Here is a 22,318-nt window from a genome sequence, read left to right on the forward strand (position 1 = left end):
TAAAGAAAATTTGGGGAAAGAATAAAGATGTAAGACATTTGTGAGACGCAGGTATGGTTTATTATTTGTTGATGAAGATGTATATAACATTCTCAACTGGGCTGGACTGAGGTGTATATCATGCTGGGTAACGTCTCTTTACAATCTAAATGATGTATAGAGATTAAATGTATAAATATTAATAATAATAAATAAGCAATACATAAATAAATGCAATCAAATAGAGAAAAATAATCAGGACAGTAAGAAAAATCAGAAGTCATCTGACCTGTAAGTTATGCAGGTGGTTTATCTGAGAGGAACTTTAAAAACAACTGCTTTTATTTATGGCTATTTATTCACAGTTTTAGAGATAATATCATAATATAATAATGACTTTTCTGTTCTATTTTATCATGTAGATTGAAATTTTTAAAAAGTCTTAACATGAACTAATATAATGAAAATACATCAGATATTGAGAAGTCTTTACTGATTTTTAGAATTATACAAAGTTTCTACTACAATGAAGCCAAAAACTTATTTAACATTTCTGGTCCATGTACTGTGACAGATGGTTAACTGCCCTCTCCCAAAGTATACATTCAAGATTTATGGAATCTCTGTCTTGCGTTCATCCTATACAATGTACTAGTTGACGTTCCCTGTGCCTGGCTGGTACAAAACACCTTGCTGAATGAGTATTAAGTTCTGAGTAAATACTTCTCCCAATAGCTTTGCAGACTTTATAACTCTCATTACTTCTGCTCCAACATGCCATGCAAATCCAAGGCTCAGATCTATCTCTCCTGTTCCCTTTTCCTTACTTTATTACCCATGTGAGTTTTAAAATTTTCCCCTTTCACATGCTTCTTTTTATTCAAACACATTTAGGAAAAAGCCAAGATTTTAAAATGTTTACTTAACTCTGAGCACACATGGTGTGCTTTCACTTCTGGACACTGTCTAGTAAACACCTCTGACCGCAACTAGTTTCAGTTTGACGTAAGCATCCTGTCCAGAGCACATTTTCTCACCACAAAGGTGCTCCGGGCCTCAGCCCCAACTCCTCCAAGGTACTAGGAAAGGCTTAGGACTCATTCAGCCAGGAAAGACACCTACAGCTTTCTGGCCAAGAAAGCCAGTTGATTAGGATTCAGTCATTATTCTCAACTAACCATGGCAGTTTCTAAATACATATCAATAAATATATAACAACAATTCACTAATATAGATATTGTTGGAGTCATGTTGATTTTCAGATGACTTGGTCCTAGGCTGTTTGCAAAGCATTGTAACTTGTCTTCTGTAATGGTTTACATAGGTCAGATACATATGTCCATATGAGGCCCATACCCGTACTTTTCTGAGGAAATCGTTATTGTTCTATAAATTTACTTTTTTGCTTTTATCCAGTATATTAGGATGTATGTTTCCTGAAATCTATGCCATGTCCTTTTATAATTCTGCATTTCATAAGCCATTACTAAGGTTCAATAAACCCTTAATAAATGTTCCATGATGACAGTTAAAGAAAGAGTATCTGAGCAACACTGAGAAAGAAAATGGATTCTCTTCAAACATATTGTTTCTTTACATAAGTAATTAAAAAAAACTAATCTCAGACGTTTCCTCTTTAAGAATCTTTTCTACCATATGATATATATTGTTTAGTATTTATTTCAATGAATACTTCTTGTAGGTACGTTTGTGTGGACACCCCCAGAGCTGCCAATTGCTGTTTGAACTAAACGAAATGGATAGGATATTCAAATGTTCTGTTTTTATTCTATTTCTGTACATTCATTGATCAGCCTTGTATTTAGAGAAAAATAGTGTCAATTAAATATAAAGCTATAAATTTAAATGTAACACTTCAAATGTGATTTGGGGCTCCCCATAAAAAAACTCACATTTAGCATCTATTTATTTCCTTCTTAAACCAAACATTTGTAAAAAAAAAAAATGTAGTTATAAGAAAATATGGGCTTACATTTCCTCTATCTAGATCAAATTTTAATATATACAAATGTCAATGGAAAATGTTGATTAGCTGAAAATTATACTTGTGTAAGAAAATAATATTACTGTTTTGTTCTTCAACTTGTTTTAAATTTATATTGTTTGCTCTTGATCTTGTATTGCACTTACTTACTTTCTATCACTTTAACTAAAACACCTACTCAATGAAAGAAAAAAAAAAATTGGCTGGATTGTTTGACATTCTCAAGTCTTAGAAGAGTGCCTAGGAAACAGTATTAACTAAAAAGAAAGTGCTAGATTAATTTGTTTCTTGTACAGCTTTAACATATCACTACATGTTATGTTAGTATATTTTTAAAAGATTTTTTTAGATTTTTGCTATAGTGCATGCACTCACCAGAGACACACAGAAAAAAAGTAAAGTGAGACTTCACCCCAGAAGCAGAATGATCCCACTGCAATCCCTTCTCCATGCTCCTCGGGGGACTCAGCATACACGCACAAGCGCCTGAATTGTTTTTGAAGCCACTATGTTCGGTATGGAACCATGGAGTCAGTCATGTGAAATCTAGCACCTTTACCACAAAGACACCTGCTGACCCTCTCTTTTAGTTTTAGGTGATAACTTTGCTTTTTTCTTATAATTTTGTAATGTGTTCATCTCTTCTTCCTTTACCTTAAATATTATCACAATCAAAACTAAAATGTATATTTAGCCAATTTTGTCAATAGGTGTTACCTTTTGTATTATGTACTTATTTTTTAATATACAAATATTTTTATTTTTTAATATAAAAATACACAGGGTGTATATTCAAACTTCTACATCTTCTCCATATGATGTGTTTAAGTAAGACCCCTAAAGCACAGGCTATTAGTCCCCTAAATAGACAAGTGGGACTACATCAGGGTAAAAATGCTCTGTAGAACAAAAAAAAATAAAAATTAGAGTGAGGAGACAACCTTCAGAATGGGAGAAAATATTTGCAAACTATACTTCAGATAAGGGACTAGTAACCAGTATATATAGGGAACTCAAGCAGCTTACCTGCAAATAAATAAATAAATAAATAATCTAATTAAAACATGAGCAAATGAGCTGAACAGACAACTGTCCAAGGAAGATCTATGAATGGACTAAGAGCACATGAAAAAATACTAAACATCTCTTATCATAAGCAGAATGTAAATCAAAACAACAATGAGATGACACTTTACCCCAGTCAGCATGGCTATGATTAAAAAAATAAAGAATAACAATTGCTGGCAAAGCATTCTGTTGGTGGGACTGTAAGTTAATACAGCCACTGTGGAAAACAATGGGAGGTTTCTCAGAAACCTACAAATAGAATTACCATACAACCCAATAATATCATGCCTGGGTATTTACCAAAAGGACTGAAAAACTCTCAGTTGGAAAGGTTTGCAGATCTATTGAGGCATTGTTCACAATTACTAAGACATGGAATCAAACTAACTGCCCAAGAACGAATGACTGGACTGAAAACATGACACATGACACATGTACACTATGGGATATTACTCAGCCATTAAAAAAAAGATGATACCTGGTCTTTTGTGCCTGTTTGGTTTTTACCAATTTCTTGTTTATTTTAATGTTTCATTCTCCTATCTAGGAGACCACATGGCATTTATTTGTTATGTCTCTTTGGCCTCCTTTAGATTGTGATAGTTTTCTTATCATTTTTAAAGTACAGAAATTATGAGTAGCTAAAAGTCAGAACACTAAGATATTAGTAGACTGTGCTGCTTTTCTGGCATTGAACTTGGTGCAATTGTTCTGAGTGATGAAAAAATAGTAATATGATGAGTAAGATCTACAAAGAAAAAAAGAGAAAGGGACACTACAAGAGCAGAGATGGATCTGTAATGCCAACATATATTATACATGAAATGATTCTGACAAAATTTGATAATTACTGGGACCAGCAGTTAGCGTAATAGCTATGTCGCTGGACTCCCACGTAGTCGACCGCGGTTCAAGTCCTGGATCCAGTGGCTTAAACTCACGCCAGGGGCATGTGCGTGCATGCCCAAGATCCTGAGAGGAGAACAGAGGAGAAGGGATTGCGGCCTGGCCATCCCCCCTGGGGGGTGATTTCTCGCTTTCTGTCTCTCTGTCTCTTTCTGTCTGTCCATCTGGCGAACGCATGCACCCTATTGCAAAAACGTCTCCAAAATAGAGAGAAAAAATTGATAATTACTTAAGAGAGGTTTCTAACGGTTTTTCATGAAAATTTTTATTTTGGGGACCAGCAGATGGCATAATGGTTACATCATTGAACTCCCACATAGTGGACTGTGGTTTAAGTCCTGGACCCAGAGGCTTAAAACTCAAGCCAGGCACATGTGTGTGCATGCTCAAAATTCCGAGAGAATGGAGGAGAAGGGATTGTAGAAAGGCCATCCTCCCTGAGGAGAGGAGGGTAATTTCTTGCTTTCTGTCTCTCTCTCTGTCTCTCTCTCTCTCTCTCACTCCATCTCTCTGGTAAACTCACATGCCCCATATCAAAAATTTCTCTCTAAAAAAATAAAATTTTTATTTTGTATATATTTTATATTTTCATAATTAAAAGATCAGATATATCAATAAACACTTGTGTGTGTATGTGTATGTGAAACGTATTTCCAGTTTACATAATATGACATACTTGATTCCACTCAAATTTATAACAGCTCTTGCCCAGAAGAATTTTTACTTAATTTTCTTCTCTGTTAATTTTCACATAGTTCTTATAATTTTATAGTTTTTCACTTTTGATTCAAGAAGACTTCACATAATGCCATCATTTATTTCTCAAAACTCTGTTACTTCTTAGGGACCAGCAATTAGCGTAATGGCTATGTTGCTGGACTCCCATATAGTTGACCACGGTGCGCATCCCGGACCCAGTGGCTTCAACTCACACCAAGCACGTGTGCATGCATGCCCAAGATCCCAAGAGGAGAATGGAGGAGAAGAGATTGTGGTGTGGCTATCCCCCAGGGGAGTGATTTCTCGCTTTCTGTCTTTCTGTCTCTCTCTGTCTTTCTGGCTAGCGTACGCGCCCTATAGCAAAAAACTCCCAAAAAAGAAAAAAAAAAAAAACAAACCCTGTTACTTCCTATAACTAATTCATAATTTTTGAGCCATAAGATGTTTATAGCCGCTAAAATTTATCTAGCAACGGATGTTTACCTCTCATCCACCAAATTAGCAGATTTTCTGTGCAGTGGTTGGTAGATAGAAGGATCTTGGTTTATGGTTTTTCCTCAACAGGAAGATGAGATTAAAATAACATTTGGCACATTTCACTCACACATCAAAATTAAGTGGGCATCTCTACTTTCAGTTTTAACTTTGTAATTTAAGACATGTTTTAATTTTCTAGCTCTAAAGAAGGCTCTTATCTACAAGAATTAGGACCTACCTTCCTTCACTAATCAGGTGTGTGCTGTATGTATGCGAGTGTGGGAGTTTTACAACTATTATTCATGAAGTAAAGAACTGTATTCATCCTTAAGAAATTTTCTTAAAATATTTACACTTAAGGTAATACCAATTATTTTTAAGTTATTGAATAGAATTATTGAGGGAGGAAGGGAATGCTTACCACTTTTGAACTCTACTCTTTTTCACTGTATTTGATGACAGGTAACTAGGTTATACTGATTGAAGAATCAGAAATTATGATGCTGCCTTAAGAAGGTGACTTGTATCTAAACAAAATTAGAAGACTAAATCTTTATATTTTTGACGAAAAAAATTGAATTTCAATTGGAGTTCTCACAGGAGTTTTCAGACTTTGTGAACGGCACTTTATGTGACTCAGAATTTGCAAAATGTAGCAAGTCACATGTGTTGCTCTATCACAATCAAGTATGAAGTAGGTTTTATTTTAAAGACCTAAATATAATGCATATTTATTAAATACTTATGGGGGGGGGCTTTCCTGGGCACTGAACTGTTGCAAAACAAATCTAAAATTACTTTTATTAATAATGATGGTGATAATTTGTTGCCTTAATGATGGTTTCTTTATGAACAAAAGTTGAATTAAAATGCACTAGGATAAACATTCAGCAAAGCAAATAAATCACTTATTACCAAGTAAAATAAATCATTATAAACAGAAACTATGCATGTTTTTATTCAAAATCAGTTTTATAAGTATTTTTATTTAATGTATTAATCAAATTAATTTTAAAAACTCATTACTTTCATTACTTTTATGACTTTCTTTGAAATAATTGGATAATATCTCAAAATAAGGAAAAATGTATAAAATAAAATTAATTTCACATAGCTTTAAATGAATTCTAATTTCTTTTCCTTTTTTAATATGTACTGGGCAATATTTCTGCATTCTCACCTTTCCTATCAAAATGTTTTACTTCACCATAAGAAAAAAAAGAAAATTTCCCAGTTTTCTTTTATTTAGGAATCCTGAATTCACCTCTGGGGTAGATTTCAGTTATATATGATGGGGTTGATTCGCGATCGAAGATCTCATCACGGTCAAGGTATGTACTTTCCGTGCAAATGTGTAGTTCTGCTTCTGTATAATTTTTAAGATATCTAGATGTTTAAATAAACATAGGAAAATTATTTACTCTGTTTCACTTCGTGTTCATTTTACATTCTGTCCACGTTATATTTTAAATGATGTCTTTGAAAACTTGAGAGCTATTTTCTTTTGATCTCATTAACTAACTACCTGCAGTAAAATCACCTAAGTTTGAAGCAGCAAGAGATTGTGAAGTGGAATTAGGTTGCAGAGTTAAAAGAATGGAATTTTAATCAAACTTTTACCACCTTCGAACTTTGAGATGGGGCAACCCATAACCTCTCTGTACTTTAGTTTCTTTTCCTGTCAAACAGAAGTATAAAACATGCCATGTTTACCATAATGGATTTCTGTGATAGTCAACTTATGTGACATTATACATATGAACGTATATACAATGTTTATCCTAAAAATGTCATATATTACTTATGGTTAGTCACTTTCTATTAAATAATCAATATAATTTTGGCCATTTCCTTCTTTCTTTTTTTTTTTAACAAAGAACCATTTTCACTTTCTATTAAATAATCAATATAATTTTGGGGTTTTCCTTCTTTCTTTTTTTTTAACAAAGAACCATTTCATTTATCTTTTATTTATTTATTTATGTATTCATTTCGATTTGACCAGAGAGGAACATAGTGAGAAAAAGAAAGAGAGAAGGGGGAATGTGAGAATTGACCAGAGAGGAACAGCGTGAGAAAGAGAAAGAGAGAAGAGGGAATGTGAGAAAGCAAGCCCTCAGGTCCAGAACTCAAACCATGGTCAACCATGTGGGAATCCAGTGCCCCCAACACCACACCACCTACCAGCTCAATTTTGGCCATTTCTAAGATTGAATTTTTTCATTCATAAACTGAGACCTACACTCTGTACTTTACACTTTTAATAATTGAATTATATATTATATGTGCAAACAATATTCATGTTCAATTTTTAGGTAAAAAACATAATCCATGTTATTTTATTTATATTATTAAGCATTTAAGTACTCAGTAAATAATAAACATTTCAAGAAGAGAACAAAATCATTTTTATTTTTTATCCTAAAACTTCAGATCCTATTATTTTAGCTTTTATATTATTTTTGCTTTTATGTTCCCTTCACTAAAGAGAAAATTAGATATACTAGCATTATTTACTTAATGACATGATTATGACACTAACTCTACAATATTTATTTTATTTTATTTTTATTTATCTATGCTAGTAGTGTTGATGCCCTTTTCTCATTCTTTCTTTTTAAGTAGGTTAGGAAACTGGGATGCAAAATTTAAACTATTTGTGATGTCACCAAGCTAATATATGTGGATATGTGATTTAAAAACATATATATTTCCTTATAAGCCTTTTTCACTATATTAAGTGTCTTTTATTTTAATGTTATACTTCTCTATATGCTATGAATTAACTCATTTTAATAATAAATATGATCTTGCTACAAATACTTTGTAGCAAAATAAATATTTTATATATATAATAAATAAAGATTATTGGGACCAGCAGTTGGTGTAATGGCTATGTCACTGGACTCCCATGTAGTCGACCGCAGTTCGAGTCCCAGACCCAGTAGCTTAAACTCACGCCAGGTGTGTGTGCGTGCATGCCCAAGATCCCCAGAGGAGATTGGAGGAGAAGGGATTGTGGCATGGTCCTCCCCCTGAGGGGTGATTTCTTGCTTTCTGTCTTTCTGTCTTTCTGGCGAGCTCATGGGCCCAATAGTAAAAAACTTCTACAAAAATAAATAAATATATATATAAAGATTATAATAATGAAGAAATATAAAATAAAAGTAAGGACAGCTTGTGGCAAGGAGGTTAAGGTGGTTGGATCCCTCATGGCCGACTACAACACTCGAGTGTCTATCCTGATAGCTTGAAAAACATGTGGGGTGCACCATGTGCATGCCCAAAATCCTGAGATGAGAATGCAGGAGAAAGGATTGCAGTGTGATCATTCCCTCAGGGAGTGATTTCTAACTTTTCCACTCTTTCTCTCTCTGAAGAGCACATGTGTCCTATAGCAAACACTGAAAAAAAATAAATAAACAAAATAAAAATATATAAAAGTAAATTCATGTGGAATTTTTAAAAACTTATAGTAAGTATATGCAGGAAAATTGCAAGTTGAATTTTAAAATTTATCCCCCAAGAGACAGAAATGCTATGACTCACATTTGCCCGAATTATTTTTCTTCTGAAGTGGGTGCATTCCATAAACATAACCCTGAACTGGCAAAGCATGATACTTGCACACGATGGCAAAAGCGAAGATCTACCCTACTCACAAGCAAAGGTAGAGGAAACTGTAAGTCCCACATTTCATCTGTCTTCACTCAGCATTTTTAAAGTGAATTTGGAAACTGTGGTTAAATTTGTGACAGTCATTTATTTGACTTTTATGAGGAAAACAGAAAAATATTAACTCTATTATGACACTAAACATATAAATAAAATCAGGAGGAATTATTATTTAGGATCTTTTGTGCTCTAAACTGATGAGATTATTTATTTGTAATATGACAACTGAGAGAGGAGTTTCCTAGGGATCACTGAGTACCTAGCTTTAAGGAAGAGTAAATAGAAATGGAAAATAGAAAAGAAAAATTTTAAAGGCTCTACTATTATGTTCTTAAGCATTATATGAGTAAAAACTTGATTGCTATTTACAGAAATATTTCTGAGAGTAATGAATAAGTTGTCATTTCCTAAGCCAGAACAACAAAGACAATAGACATAAGATAGCTTACACAGAAAGAAAAACAACAAATCTCTCTCACCTATGACTTTTTTTTGTTTTTGAGAGGTTTTTGTTATAGGGCACGTGCACTTGGAGACAGAAAGACAGAATGCAAGAAATCACCTCCAAGGGAGGATGGCCACGCCGCAATCCCTTCTCCTCCATTACACCAACTGTTGGTCCCTCACCTATAATTTTTGATGAAAACTAAGAAATATTTTTTATATATAGAATTGCTTTCCAAGAGTAAAGTATAGAAATGTCCTACACATGCCCCAGATGTAATAATCAAAGGAGAAAAATTATATGATTGTATGCATAATGTTAAAAAAGGTATTGGATTGGGACCAGCAGTTAGCATAATGGCTATGTCGCTGGACTCCCACGTAGTCGACTGCAGCTTGAGTCCCGGATCCGGTGGCTTAAACTCACGCCGGGTGCGTGTGCGTGCGTGCCCAAGATCCCAAGAGGAGAATGGAGGAGAAGGGATTGCAGCGTGACCATCCCCCCTGGGGGATGATATCTCGCTTTCTGTCTCTCTGTCTCTCTCTGTCTGTCTGGCGAGTGCACATGCCCTATAGCAAAAACATCTCTAAAAAACGAAAAAGGCATTGGATTAAAAAATCCATATATACATGTGTGTATATATATATATATATATATATATATATTTAGCCATAGGACACGTGTGCTCACCAGAGAAAAGAGAGACAGAGAGAGACAGAGAGAGGGTAACTGAGAAATTACCCCCAGTGGGGGATGGCCACGATGCAATACTTTCTGCTCCACTTTCCTCTCAGGATTTCCAACACACATGTACACACACACACGGTGTGAGTTTCAAGCTACCAGGTCCCAGACACAAACCATGTTTGGTCATGTGTGAGTCCAGCTGCCTTAACCACCATGCCACCTGCTGGTCCCCATACTAATTGTTTTTTAGAAAATTATTTATTTAATTTGTATATTTTATTTTTATTATTATCATTATTAATTTTATATGACCAGAGAGAGACAAAAAGAGAGAGAAAAGGAAAGCAAGAAAGCAAATTGCCAGATTGGGAATTTGAACTGCAGTCAGTCATTTGAGAGTCCAACGCCTTCACCACCATGTCACCTGCTGGCCCCTTCATATTAATTCTTAATTTAAAACATAGAAATTGTTTTTATACCTATTGATAAGTACTAGAAATATTTTAATTATAGTTAGAAAAAGATAAATATTTTAATATTGCAACTGTTGCTTAATTTTTATTGTATTGCTATTAATATTATTTGCAAAATATATCATTTAAACTGAAAAAAGTCATGTATCATAGAAAAATATTTAAAAAGTAATAAAATTTGATATGTGAACTTAATTTAAAATTAAAATATAAAAATAAATTGTCTTCCTAGGAACAAATACAAGAAAAGTGTATTAAAAGAAAATGTCTTATTTTAAGACCAAATATCAGGGGAAAAAGCAGAGAGAAGCATTTTTTATTAAAAAGCTAGAAATACATTTATTAACATAAATTCCTCATGGTTAACATAAAATAGATATGTATAAAGGAAATAAAAATAATTCACGGATAAAAGACACCATTCTTCAGATACAAGTTATCTCTATATATCTGTTTTTACATGATCAGAGAAACTTCTCTAGTAACGAACTATAGAAATGATCCCTGAAAGTATAGTCTTTATATATATCTGTTTTTAATGTGATGGTGCTAATAGACCAAAACAAACAAACAAAAATAAACTACCTCATAAGAAAACACTTTAATGTTCATATTAAAAGCAAAGTTATCTAAATTAATATCCTTCTTTTTCTGATCTCTTTCTCTCTCTCTCTCTCTTTTTGTTTACAGCATTTCCATTTTTTCTTGGTTGGTTGATTGCTGTAGCTATGGTGATCCGTTTCATTATTATGGTGACAGTATTGTCTGCCATATTCGTAAATCGTAAGTGATACCAGAGAAATCAATTGCAATACTGTTGGTATAATGATTGTAATGCATTGCTTTGATTAGTATTAAGAGGCATAGAAACATAAACTAACAATATTAACTATGTATGCTTACCATATTTTTCTATGAGTCTAGGACTTTGTAAACTATTATTGATATACTGTAAAGATACTAGAAACTCAATTATGTTTTAATAATTATGATTATTTTAATAGCATTCAATCAAGAAGTTTCAATTTCTTTGGAAGGTAAGTGAATTTTTTAATCATAAATAATATGCATCTATATGTACCAAGTTGTAGGCATATATTAAATGACATTAAAAAGGGAGAATGGGAATGATTATTTCTAGTTCCTAATTCACTGAAGCTTTAAAAACATAAGGGAATGTTTATAAACAGTGGAAGATATTTCGTTTTGGCAATTTCTTTCTATGAATATGTAGACATATGTCTTTGATATGACCATAATGGTTTAATTACCTGAAATTTTAGAATTAGAATGGGAAAAACATTTAACTTATCTAGACAAAATCTGCTATAATGCTCACATTTGCAGAATTAATAATATATTCTACCTTCCTAGGAAGTTACTGTGGTCCATGTCCTAAAAACTGGATGTGTTATAGAAATAACTGCTACCAGTTTTTTAATGAGAACAAAAACTGGTACCAGAGTCAAGCTTCTTGTATGTCTCAAAATGCTAGCCTTCTGAAGATATATAGCAGAGTGGACCAGGTGAGTATTTTGCTTTAATTTCCTTTTTTATATTTAATCCTAGCATATGAAATAATTCACTAGAATGTGAACCTGGAATATAAAAGTCACAAAGACTTAGATATTCTAACGCTCTCTCCAAAATTTTCTACATTAAAAATAAGAAAACAGAGCAACCAGCAGGTGGTATGGTGGTTAAGGTACTGGATTCCCACATGGTAAACTATGATTCTACTCCTAGACGTGACGATTTGGAAATCACGTCAGGCTCATGTACCTGAGTACCTAAAAATCCCTAGAGGAGAATGGAGGAGAAGGGATTGTGGCATGGCCATCCCTCCAGTGAGTGGGGAGGGGCGCAGTGATTTCTTACTTTCCCTCTCTCTGTCTCTTTCTATCTCTCTCCAAAAAGTGCACGTGCCTTATGGCAAAAACCTTAAAATACATAAAATAAAAAATAAGAAAGCAGAAAAATTGCAGGTATCGTTTATATGTTAGGTGGGAATTACCAAGGTAGGGGAAAGAATGCGTTGTTTCCCAAGTGTGGAAAGAAATGAATTAATGATAATTGCCTTTCAGTTACTAAAATTCTGAATACTTGTTTATTTGTTGTGTTTAACAGGATTTCTTTAAATTGGTGAAGTCATATCATTGGATAGGACTAGCAAAAATTCCAACAAATGGATCCTGGCAGTGGGAAGATGGCTCCATTCTCTCGCCCAACCAGTAAGTCTCTGGCCCAGTAGATCTCTAGTTGCGAATTTGTTCCTAAATTATCTCTATGATCACTTATTTCTTTTATTTTATTTATCACAGTTAGCACAATCCCTGAATATTCTCTACTCACTTAGAAATAGTTTAAAAAAAGAAAGAAAAGAAAGAAAAAGAATAAAAGAAAAATATTTAGAACCTGAATTTGGGAGACAGTATTTCAGAATAAACAACACAAATAATAATGACTAACATAAATTGTTTACTACTTGTCAAATACTATGGAAGGTATTTCTCATATTATGTGTTTATTTCACACATAAGTAAAATGAAACCAAGAGAATAAATATCACATGTATTTTTTTCCATTTATTATCAGTTGTAAGACATACGGAAGACATATGGCAAGACCTCTGTATATTTTGAGATACTGTTTTTCCATTTTTATTCCAGTTTCTAAATTCTCTATTATTCTTTGATTCTTGGGTTATTCATAAGTGTATTATTTAGTTTCTGACATTTGAAAACATTTCAGAGATGTTTCTGTTATTAATTTCTGATTTAGTTCCATTTTAACCAGGAAATGTACTTTGAAAAGTGTGAAAACTTAAATTTATTGAAGTCAATCTCATGGACCAGAACAGAATGTCTATTCTGCTGTTTTTATGTGGTGTTCTACAAATTTCAATCATGTCAGGTTCATTGAGAGTGTTTCTCATGTCTTCTACGTGATGATTTGCTGCCTACTTGGTTTTCCATTTGTTTCTGATAAAAGAGTCAGTTATTAAAACACAAGTATTAAAATTGTGAACTGGAATTGTAGATATATGTCTTTCTTCTCACAGTTCAAGCATTTTTTTAAGGTTTTTGCCATAGGAAACATTCGCTTACTGAAGAGACAGAGAGTAAAAGTGAGAAATCACTCTCCAGGGTGATAGCCATGCCACAATCCTTTCTTCTCCATCCTCCTTCTGGGATTTCAGACACGCATACACACATGCCTGGCATGATTTTCAAGCCATTGGATCTGGGACTTTAACCAAAGTCAGTCATATAGGCATCCAGTATTTTTAATCACCATGCAACCTGTTGTCCCAAGTTTAAGCATTTTTTTTGTCTAATGTATTATGAAGTTCTATTTCAGGTACCTAAATATGTAGTAATGTATACACTTTAAGAATTTGTGACTTTATATTTATTCATGAAATCTCTGAAGTTAATGATATTTCATGCTTTGAAATTCTACACTAATAGTCAGTACTATTTTTTTGTTTGTTTAGGGTTAAGATGGTATATATTGCTAAACTGTATGTGTTGTACATTAAAAGTTTCTTGAAGCAGAATAGAGTTAAATCTCACCTTCTAAAGCAATCTAACTTTTCTGTCCCTTTTTTTCAATAATTATTTAATTTTCTTTATACCTAATATTATTTTTTAATTTACTATAAAGCATGTGTGCTCACCAAAGAGAGAAGACAGACACACACAGAGAGAAAGGGAAAGTGAGAAAGCAAGTCGCCATGTCCAGGACTAAAGTAGTGGTCAGCCATGTGAGTCTAGTACCTTAACTACCACACCACCTGCTGGCCCCCATTTCTGCATTTTTAATTGGGGTTTTTAGGCCATTTACATTCAGTGTGATTATTTATATGGTTATGTCATCTTGCTATTTGTTCTTTATTTGTTCCACTTACAGGTTATTGTTTTTCTCTTTTTTGATCATTTAACATATTTTAATTTATGCTGTTTGTCATAGCTGTTAAATATTTCTATTCATTTTGTTATTTTAAGTTTCCTTTGGAGTTTATTGCATATGTCTTTAACTTATGAGTTGTACAGTATACTGTTCTTGTAGCAATGCCCTTTCATTTCTTCATTTTCAAACTTAGTGCTACCTTAGTCATATACTTTACCTATAAATCAAACCCTCATAATGTATTATTATTATTGGGCCTTTGGAAAAGTCATGACACATTTTTGCATAGAAAAACATGGAGAAATATATCATGACTTTCCCAACAACTGAATAATTTTATATGAATAGTCAATTACATTTTAAATGTTTTCAATAATAAAAACTACATGAATTATGTATTTATTCATGTAGTGCTACTTTTGGTGCACATCATACCTGTTTTTATCAAGAATTATTTTATTAACTTTATTTATTTATTTATTTATTTTTATTTGTCCAGAGGTGGACAGAGTGAGTGAGAGAGAGAGAGAAAGTGAGAAAGCAAGCCACCAGGTCTGGGACTCGAACCACCATCAGCCATGTGGGAGTCAGCACCCTTCAACTACTATGCTACCTGCCAGCCCCGTATCATCCCTTTTTAAATACTTGATTCCATTTGATATTTTATTTGTTCTACATTAAAGACTTCTTTTAACATGTCTTACAGTGTATTTTTTTTTCTGGTAAAAAATTATTTTAGTTTCTATTCATTAAGAGATATATTTATTCTTTAAAGATATCTGGGCTAAGAGATGCTTTTTTCCCCTTAGTATTTTAATAAATTTTTGCTTCTTCTGTTACTTGTCTAAGAAATATGCTGTCATTATTATTTTTGTTACACTGTATATAACATATATTTTTTCCTTCTAGTTGCTTGTTTTGTATTTTTATTTATTTTTTTTATCACTGAATTTGATCAATTTGTTTGGAATAGGCTCTGTCTTCATTTTCATCATATTTCTCATGTTGTATTTTATTTATTTATTATTTTTAGAGGTTTTTGCCTAAAGGTACATACACTCATGGGGAGAGGGAGAGATACAGACAGAGGGAAACAGAAATCACCCGCCAGGGGGATTGGCCATGTCACAATTCTTTCTTCTCCATTCTCCTCTCATGATTTCAAGCACATATGCACATGCGCTCAATGTGATTTTCAAGCCAATGTGTCCAGGTCTTGAACAGTGGTCAGCCACATGGGAGTCCAGCTACGTAACTGCTACATTGTCTGCTGGCCCCCTTATGCTCCATTTTGTTGAGGCTCTTGGATTTATGAGCTTAGAAGTTTTAGTATTGGTCCAGCTGGTGGCATAATAGTCAGAGACTGGATCCCACATGGATGAACACGTAATTCAAGTCCCAGACCCAGCGGCTTGAAGAACACACCAGGCACATTGTTAAGCACCCAAAATCCTGAAAGGAGGGAGAAATGGAGAAAGAACTGTGGTATAACATCCCCCCAGGCATTTGCTTTCTCTTTCTCCCCCAGTTAATGCACATGCCCTCTAACAAATTTTTAAATATTTCACTATTATTAGAAAATGTATTGTAATGATTTCTTCAAATACTTTTTTCTCCCCATTTCTCTATCTTCTTCAGGCAATAAAATTACAGCTACCTTAATTGTGACAAAGTTCCCTGACAGTCTTAATTTTTTTCTATTTTTTTGTGCTTCATTTGGATAGTTTCTGTCATTATGAAAGTTTAGTAATATTTTTCTGCAATATCTAATCTTTCCTTAATGCTATAAATATACATTTTATTTCAGACACTAAATTGTCATATTCAGAAGTTTTATTGATATTTCTTTGTATTTACCTAAAATTTTTAATATCTGAAATATAGTCTATTATAAAATAATAGATTTAAAAACAAATATTCTTGTTTTGTATGCTCACTCCAACATCAGTTCTGGATCTGTTTTGACTGATTAATTTTCCTCCTCATTAAGGCTATATTTTTCTGGGAGCAGCAAATGGTGTAATGGTTACATCACTGCACTCCCACATGGCCCACCATGGTTCAAGTCCTGGACCTGGTGACTTGAAACTCATACTGGGCACATGTGCATGCATGCCCAAAATCCTGAGAGGAGAACGGAGGAAAAGGGATTGCATCATGTCCTTTCCCCACAGGGGGTGATTTCTTACTTTCTGTCTCTGGCAAGAACACTCCCTCTACAGCAAAAATTTCTCTATAAAAAAAAGAAAGAAAGGTATGTTATTCTGTTTCTTTGCTCACCACATACTTCTTTATTGAATTTCATACACTGTAAATATTACCTTCTTTGATTCTGCATAATTTTTAATTTGCCAGAGAGAGACGGAGAGCATGAGAGAGGGAATATGAGAAAGCACCCCCTATGGGTCATGGTCACATAGCAACCCTTTTTCCTCTACTTCTCCTTTTTTAATTTGGGCATGCAAGCTGCTCACTCTGGGACCTGAACCACATGGCAGACCATGTGGGACTTAGCCACCCCAACTGCCACACCACAGGATGGCTCTCTGTATGTTTTATTCCTGAAAAAAAAAATGTGAACTATTTTCTAGAACAAAGATACTTACCTGTGCCTTTTCCTAGCAACTTATCTCTTTTGATCTTACTTTTAAATATTGTTAATGAGAACGTTTTTTTTTCTACAATTAAATATCCCACAATACTGAAGCAAGACCATTCTGTGTAATCTACTCAACTTTGATGAAATATATGGTTTTACAAATGGCAGACATAGTTCCAGACCCTATGTAAATACTGGGTACTATTCCCTCTAAATCTTCTTAGTTCTTTCTCCTTCCTTGGATCACTTTCTTATACATGTGTATTAATCAGTACTCTGCTGAATACTCAAGAGGAATCCTGCATACTTCTGGATCTGTGTCCTGTGAACTGTAGTTCTCTTTGTCTTTATGGACTCCCAGGTATTCTTTGTATTCTAATTTTACAGACTGCTTTTTTAAGCTTTTGATTGCATTGACCAACATTTCATACTCAAACAGTGACAGTATCTCAGTGTTCATTGAGTTTACAAATACAGCTTTAATCTAATATATGAAAGCAAGGATAGCTCACAAGAAAGGCCATTTCGGGACCAGCAGATGTGTAGCAGTTACATCTCTAGACTTCCACATGGTTGACCATGGTTCGAGTCCCAGAACCAGTGGCTTGAAAATCAGGTTGGGTACATTCACATGTGTGTCCAAGATCCCAAGGAGGAGAACAGAGGAGAAAGGATTGCAGCATGACCAACCTCCCTGGTGGGTGATTTCTTACTTTCCCTCTCACTGCTTCTGTCTTTCTCTCCTGAATGAGCACACGTGCCCTAAGACAAAAACATCATTAACAAAAATGTAATTTCTATCATTTGAAAGATTGGGTCTATCAAAACTCTGTTCAGTGATTTCACTATTTTGGCACAAAAAAATCTGAAATAAAACTCAAGTGTTTTGTCATTACTGCTTTCTCTTTGCTTCAGTTTCATTATATTACAAATGATACAAAAGGTCACCAAACTATAAATATTTCTAATTATTTATTTAAAATTTATTTCAGTTATTTGAACCCCTAATTTTTAAATAAGTAATAAAAATAGTCACAGTAATGTCAATGTTAACATAAACATGAACCGGCATTAGCTAACATTAATTAAGCACTTCTCTGTCAGACACAGTTTTAAGCATTTTATATGCCTCTTTTCATATACTAGCTCAATATTTCCTAGTCTGCAAGCACAAAAGATCCTTTTGGAAGCAAAATGACTATCATGAAATTTCTGTTTATACATATAATAAATATTTGTTTCATGATACTCAGCTTCTGGCAATTATGCAGAAATAATTACAGAGATAAATAGGGCATAACTCTTCCTGTCTAGCCAAAGAGTTATGAACAAATAAGAATAATGCAGTGTAGTCAGTACGCTGGCAAAAGCATGTTAAGACGGGAAAAAAGGCACAGAAACTGAAGGAAGACATGAAGAGTATGAGATTTGTAAGAATGAGACTCTAATGTATTTATATTCAGACAAGTAAAAGCATATAGTTACTAGAAAGCTCTTAAAGTGCTCTTGACCTATAGTAACCAGTTGTTTCTAAAGGGACAGAATTTATTTTCTTGTGCTTTTAAATCCAGATTGCATCAGACTATGAGTATTCTCTTTTGTCTTGTTAACTTGATGTTGAAGTGACACCATTACTCTTTCCTAGGCCTTCTATGTTCCATCTATTATGAAAGAAAATAAATTGCCATTTATTATATTAATCATATAACTCTAAAATATTCAATATACCAGAGTAAAATAAATATATTGATATAATTATCTCTGCATAGAATTCCTAAATATGCAACCGCACTCACATTCACAAATAACATGTTAGTGTGTGTGTGTATGCATGTATTTGAGGACTTTGCAATTTATTCATTACCTTACTCAATGAAATTGCAATGAAGCACATTGTTTATTTTTCATAAAACACGGATTTTTAAAATTCTGTTCTGGGGACCAGCAGTTAGCATTAATGACTATGTTGCTGAACTCCCATGTAGTCAACTGTGGTTCAAGTCCTGAACCCAGTGGCTTAAACTCACGCCGGGCACGTGTGCGTGCATGCCCAAGATCCCAAGAGGAGAATGGAGAAGAAGGGATTGTGGCATGAACATCCCCCTGGGGGGTGATTTCTCACTTTCTGTCTCTGTGTCTCTCTCTCTCTCTCTTTCTGACTAGTGCACGCTCCCTATAAGTTTTGCTATAGTAAAAACCTCTCAAAAAATTCTAAGTTCTGAATTTACTTATAACCTGATTATTTTTATATAAACATTGAAAGACTTTTTTTCTTTTTTTAAAGAGATTTTTGCTATAGGGCACATGTGTACCATAGAGAGACACAGAGAAACAGAAAGTGAGAAATCACCCTCCAGGTAGGATGGCCACATCATAATCCCTTCTCCTCCATTCTCCTCATAGGATCTTGGTCACATGCACACACACACATTCACACATATGCCTGGCGTGAGTCTCATGCCACCAGGTCCAGGACGCAAACCACAGTTGACCACATGGGAGTCCAACAAAACCATTACACCATCTGCTGGTCCCAAGACTTCTTTTTAATAGGGTACATATATGAAGAGATTTTATAATTCGAAATTGACTATTTACCAATATATGGAAAAAATATGGTATACAATTTACTATTGAATGTGGTTTTGGGGCAGCAGATGGTATGGTGGTTAAGGTGTTGGACTCTCACATGGCTGACTGCAGTTTGAATACTATATCTTGTGGCCTTCTTTCTCACTTTCCCTTTTTTTCTTGTCTCTCCCTGATGAACACATGTGCCCCGTAGTAAATTAAAAATAATAATTATTATGATAAAAATAATTCTTTTAAAGAAATGAATGTGGTTTTCACTTTTATTTTCTGATTTTATTTTCCATATCTGTGAATTAGAAGGGCCAAACATGTTCTTAAAATCTCCTGAAATAATATTATTTAAGTTTCTGTATTTGAAATCCAAAGCACTGTTTAATTTTTATATTTCTTCATTAATGAAGTCATGAATGTTATTTGTAATTTTCTCTAATCTAGATTAACAATGATTGAAATGCAAAATGGGACCTGTGCAGTCTATGGCTCAAGTTTCAAAGCCTATGCAGAAAATTGTTCAGCTTCAAATACATACATTTGCATGCAGAGGATTTTGTAGGAGTTTATCAACCACATCTATAAAAAACAAAAGTGGAGAAGGAATTATCACAGCAGAAATACTGCCACCTGGAACCAAAGGACACAGAACAACAACAAAACAAAACAGATCAAAATTAAAGACTATCAGACTTCTTAGTCCCTGTAGGACCATACCATACAACTGTTTGGACTAGAACACACAATATTTTCCAAGACAAAGGAAGAAGGACTCTAAAGGCAATTCAGAGATCATCAAGGATATCATTCCCCCTGAAGACCCAAGGTTTGCAGCCTGAGGGAAGGGAGCAGCCTTGATTTTAAAGGATAGGATCACCACCTAAAGGAGTAATAAGGAAGGGGCAGCCCTGCGGAGCCATGGGGGGGTTGTACCCTCCCTTCACAGAAACTGCTAAATGGGCAGAGACACAGAAGAAAGCCATAGTGTGGGCAGTTAGGCTGAAAAGACTACCCAACTGTAGGGGTGTTGTTGCTACCACAATTGTTCCATTAGATGAAACTGCCACCCTAGTGGGCCTGAAACCAAAGAGTAAGATTATTCTCAAGCCGTAAGATCTCATAGGGTTTTATTTGCTGCATTTTGGACTTCCTTGGGACTCGTCATCCTTCCTTCTTCCCTATTTCTCCTGTTCAGAATGATAATGTCTATTCTATGCCTGTGCCACCATCATATTTTGGATGCACATAACTTGTCTATTTCATATGTTCACAACTGGAAAGGTATTTGTTTCAGAATAAATAGTATATTAAGTCTTACTCGTCTCTGGTTTGATGATACATAGATATTGCACTTCAGACTTTAAAGTAGATTCTGGAAAAAGTTAAGACTTTTAGGTTTATTGGTTTGGAAAGAATATATTCTTCACGTGAGATGGGTGTACATTTTTCCAAGGGTGAAATATGAATTGAATGTTTGTGTTCCACTATAATTAATATTTGAACTCCTAACTCCCAATGTTGTAATACAGTCATGTGATTTGGACATAATTTATATCATGAGGGGACATTGTAAATAAATAGATTTAGTGCCTTTACTAAAGAGACCACAGAGACTCCTGTAGTTTTATTTCCATCACCTGAGGACACAAAGAGAAGTCAAGTCTGTAACCCAGAAGAGTGTCCTCACCAGAACCCAACTCTTGGACTTCCAGCCTCCAGAACTACTAGAAATAAAGTTATCTTGTTTATAAGCCATACAGTCTGTAAAAGTTTATTATTGTATCCCTAATGAACCAAGACAGGAAGGAAAGAGTATTATATTAGGTCACACTGAATGTATCGAAAGAAAATCTGTATCATCTATACCTGTATTTATGTTAAAAAGTTTTACAATATTGTGTATATTACAATTTAGAGAAAACATTTCTGAGCCTATAAACAGAGAAAAATGTATAGAATCTCAAAATTAAACAAAAATGAAAATCACAGCATAAAAGCAACCACAGAAACTGACTTTTATTCTGAGAGTTTATAATAAACTTGGAGAAATTTAGTTTCTCTTTTGATGGCTGTCAAAGAGTTGGAACTAGCAGTTAGCGTAATTGCTATGTCGCTGGACTCCCACATAGTTGACCACGGTTCGAATCCCAGACCTGGTGGCGTAAAACACACCGGGAGCGTGTGCATGCGTGCCCAAGATCCCGAGAGGAGAATGGAGGAGAAGGGATTGCGGCTTGAACATCCCCCCAGGGGGTGATTTCTCGCTTTCTGTCTCTATGTCTCTCTCTGTCTGTCTGGCGAGCGCAGGCACCCTATAGCGAAAATCTCTCCAAAAAAAAAGAAAGAAACAAAAAAAAAGAGTACTGGAGGTTAAGCCTAGGGACAACCTAACCTGATGGTTAAATGTTTTGTTTTGTTTTTTAAACTGGAACATTCCAAAGGCTGCAAGATCTTACCAGAAATAACAAATATACTACCTATGATGCAGGAAGTAGTAACAAAAATTCTTTCTAGGTTTGATCTTTGATAAGATGGAGGGGAAAAGAAAAACCTCTATTGAAGATTTGTAGCCACAAATAAATACTTATTTAAGTTTACAGACCCAAAACTGTCTGAAAGTGAAAACCAAAAATACTGCAGCTGAACACTTAATTGAAGTAGTTCCAGATTAACGTCATTCTGTTACCAACACTAATGCTTTTGACAGAAAACAACTAAGAGTTTCACAAATAACCTTCAAAATATCCTGAACACACAGACAAAAATCACAAGCCAAAGAGAAAGAGAGG

The 22,318-nt window shown here is 34.2% G+C and overlaps 1 protein-coding gene and 1 pseudogene across 2 annotated transcripts; one reads left to right on the top strand and one right to left on the bottom strand.

Annotated features, from left to right (window-relative positions):
• The first annotated feature begins 5,325 nt into the window (after nt 1-5,325).
• On the top strand, nt 5,326-20,840 carry KLRK1 (killer cell lectin like receptor K1). Of its 2 annotated transcripts, none has more exons than XM_027776608.1 (8): nt 5,326-5,410; nt 6,390-6,486; nt 8,733-8,837; nt 11,126-11,218; nt 11,440-11,472; nt 11,810-11,961; nt 12,563-12,666; nt 19,974-20,840. In XM_027776608.1, exons 2-8 carry the CDS (start codon nt 6,444-6,446, stop codon nt 20,089-20,091), a joined length of 648 nt encoding a protein of 215 aa, XP_027632409.1. In that variant the 5' UTR covers nt 5,326-5,410; nt 6,390-6,443; the 3' UTR covers nt 20,092-20,840. The 2 variants fall into 2 exon arrangements, with proteins under 2 accessions (XP_027632409.1, XP_006141642.2); XM_006141580.3 differs by having other exon boundaries at nt 5,340-5,410; nt 6,405-6,486.
• LOC114010040 (uncharacterized) lies at nt 10,861-10,955 on the bottom strand (annotated as a pseudogene).
• Nucleotides 20,841-22,318: the final 1,478 nt, after the last annotated feature.

Source organism: Tupaia chinensis, unplaced genomic scaffold (genome assembly GCF_000334495.1).
Source record: "Tupaia chinensis unplaced genomic scaffold, TupChi_1.0 Scaffold000058_1, whole genome shotgun sequence".
NCBI lineage: Eukaryota > Metazoa > Chordata > Mammalia > Scandentia > Tupaiidae > Tupaia > Tupaia belangeri.

Coding starts and splice junctions, on each gene's coding strand:
- KLRK1 (XM_027776608.1), top strand. CDS start 6,444: ATGATGGGGTTGATTCGCGATCGAAGATCTCATCACGGTCAAG. Junction 11,219..11,439: donor GTCTGCCATATTCGTAAATC/GTAAGTGATACC, acceptor TTATTTTAATAG/CATTCAATCAAGAAGTTTCA. Junction 12,667..19,973: donor TCCATTCTCTCGCCCAACCA/GTAAGTCTCTGG, acceptor TCTCTAATCTAG/ATTAACAATGATTGAAATGC.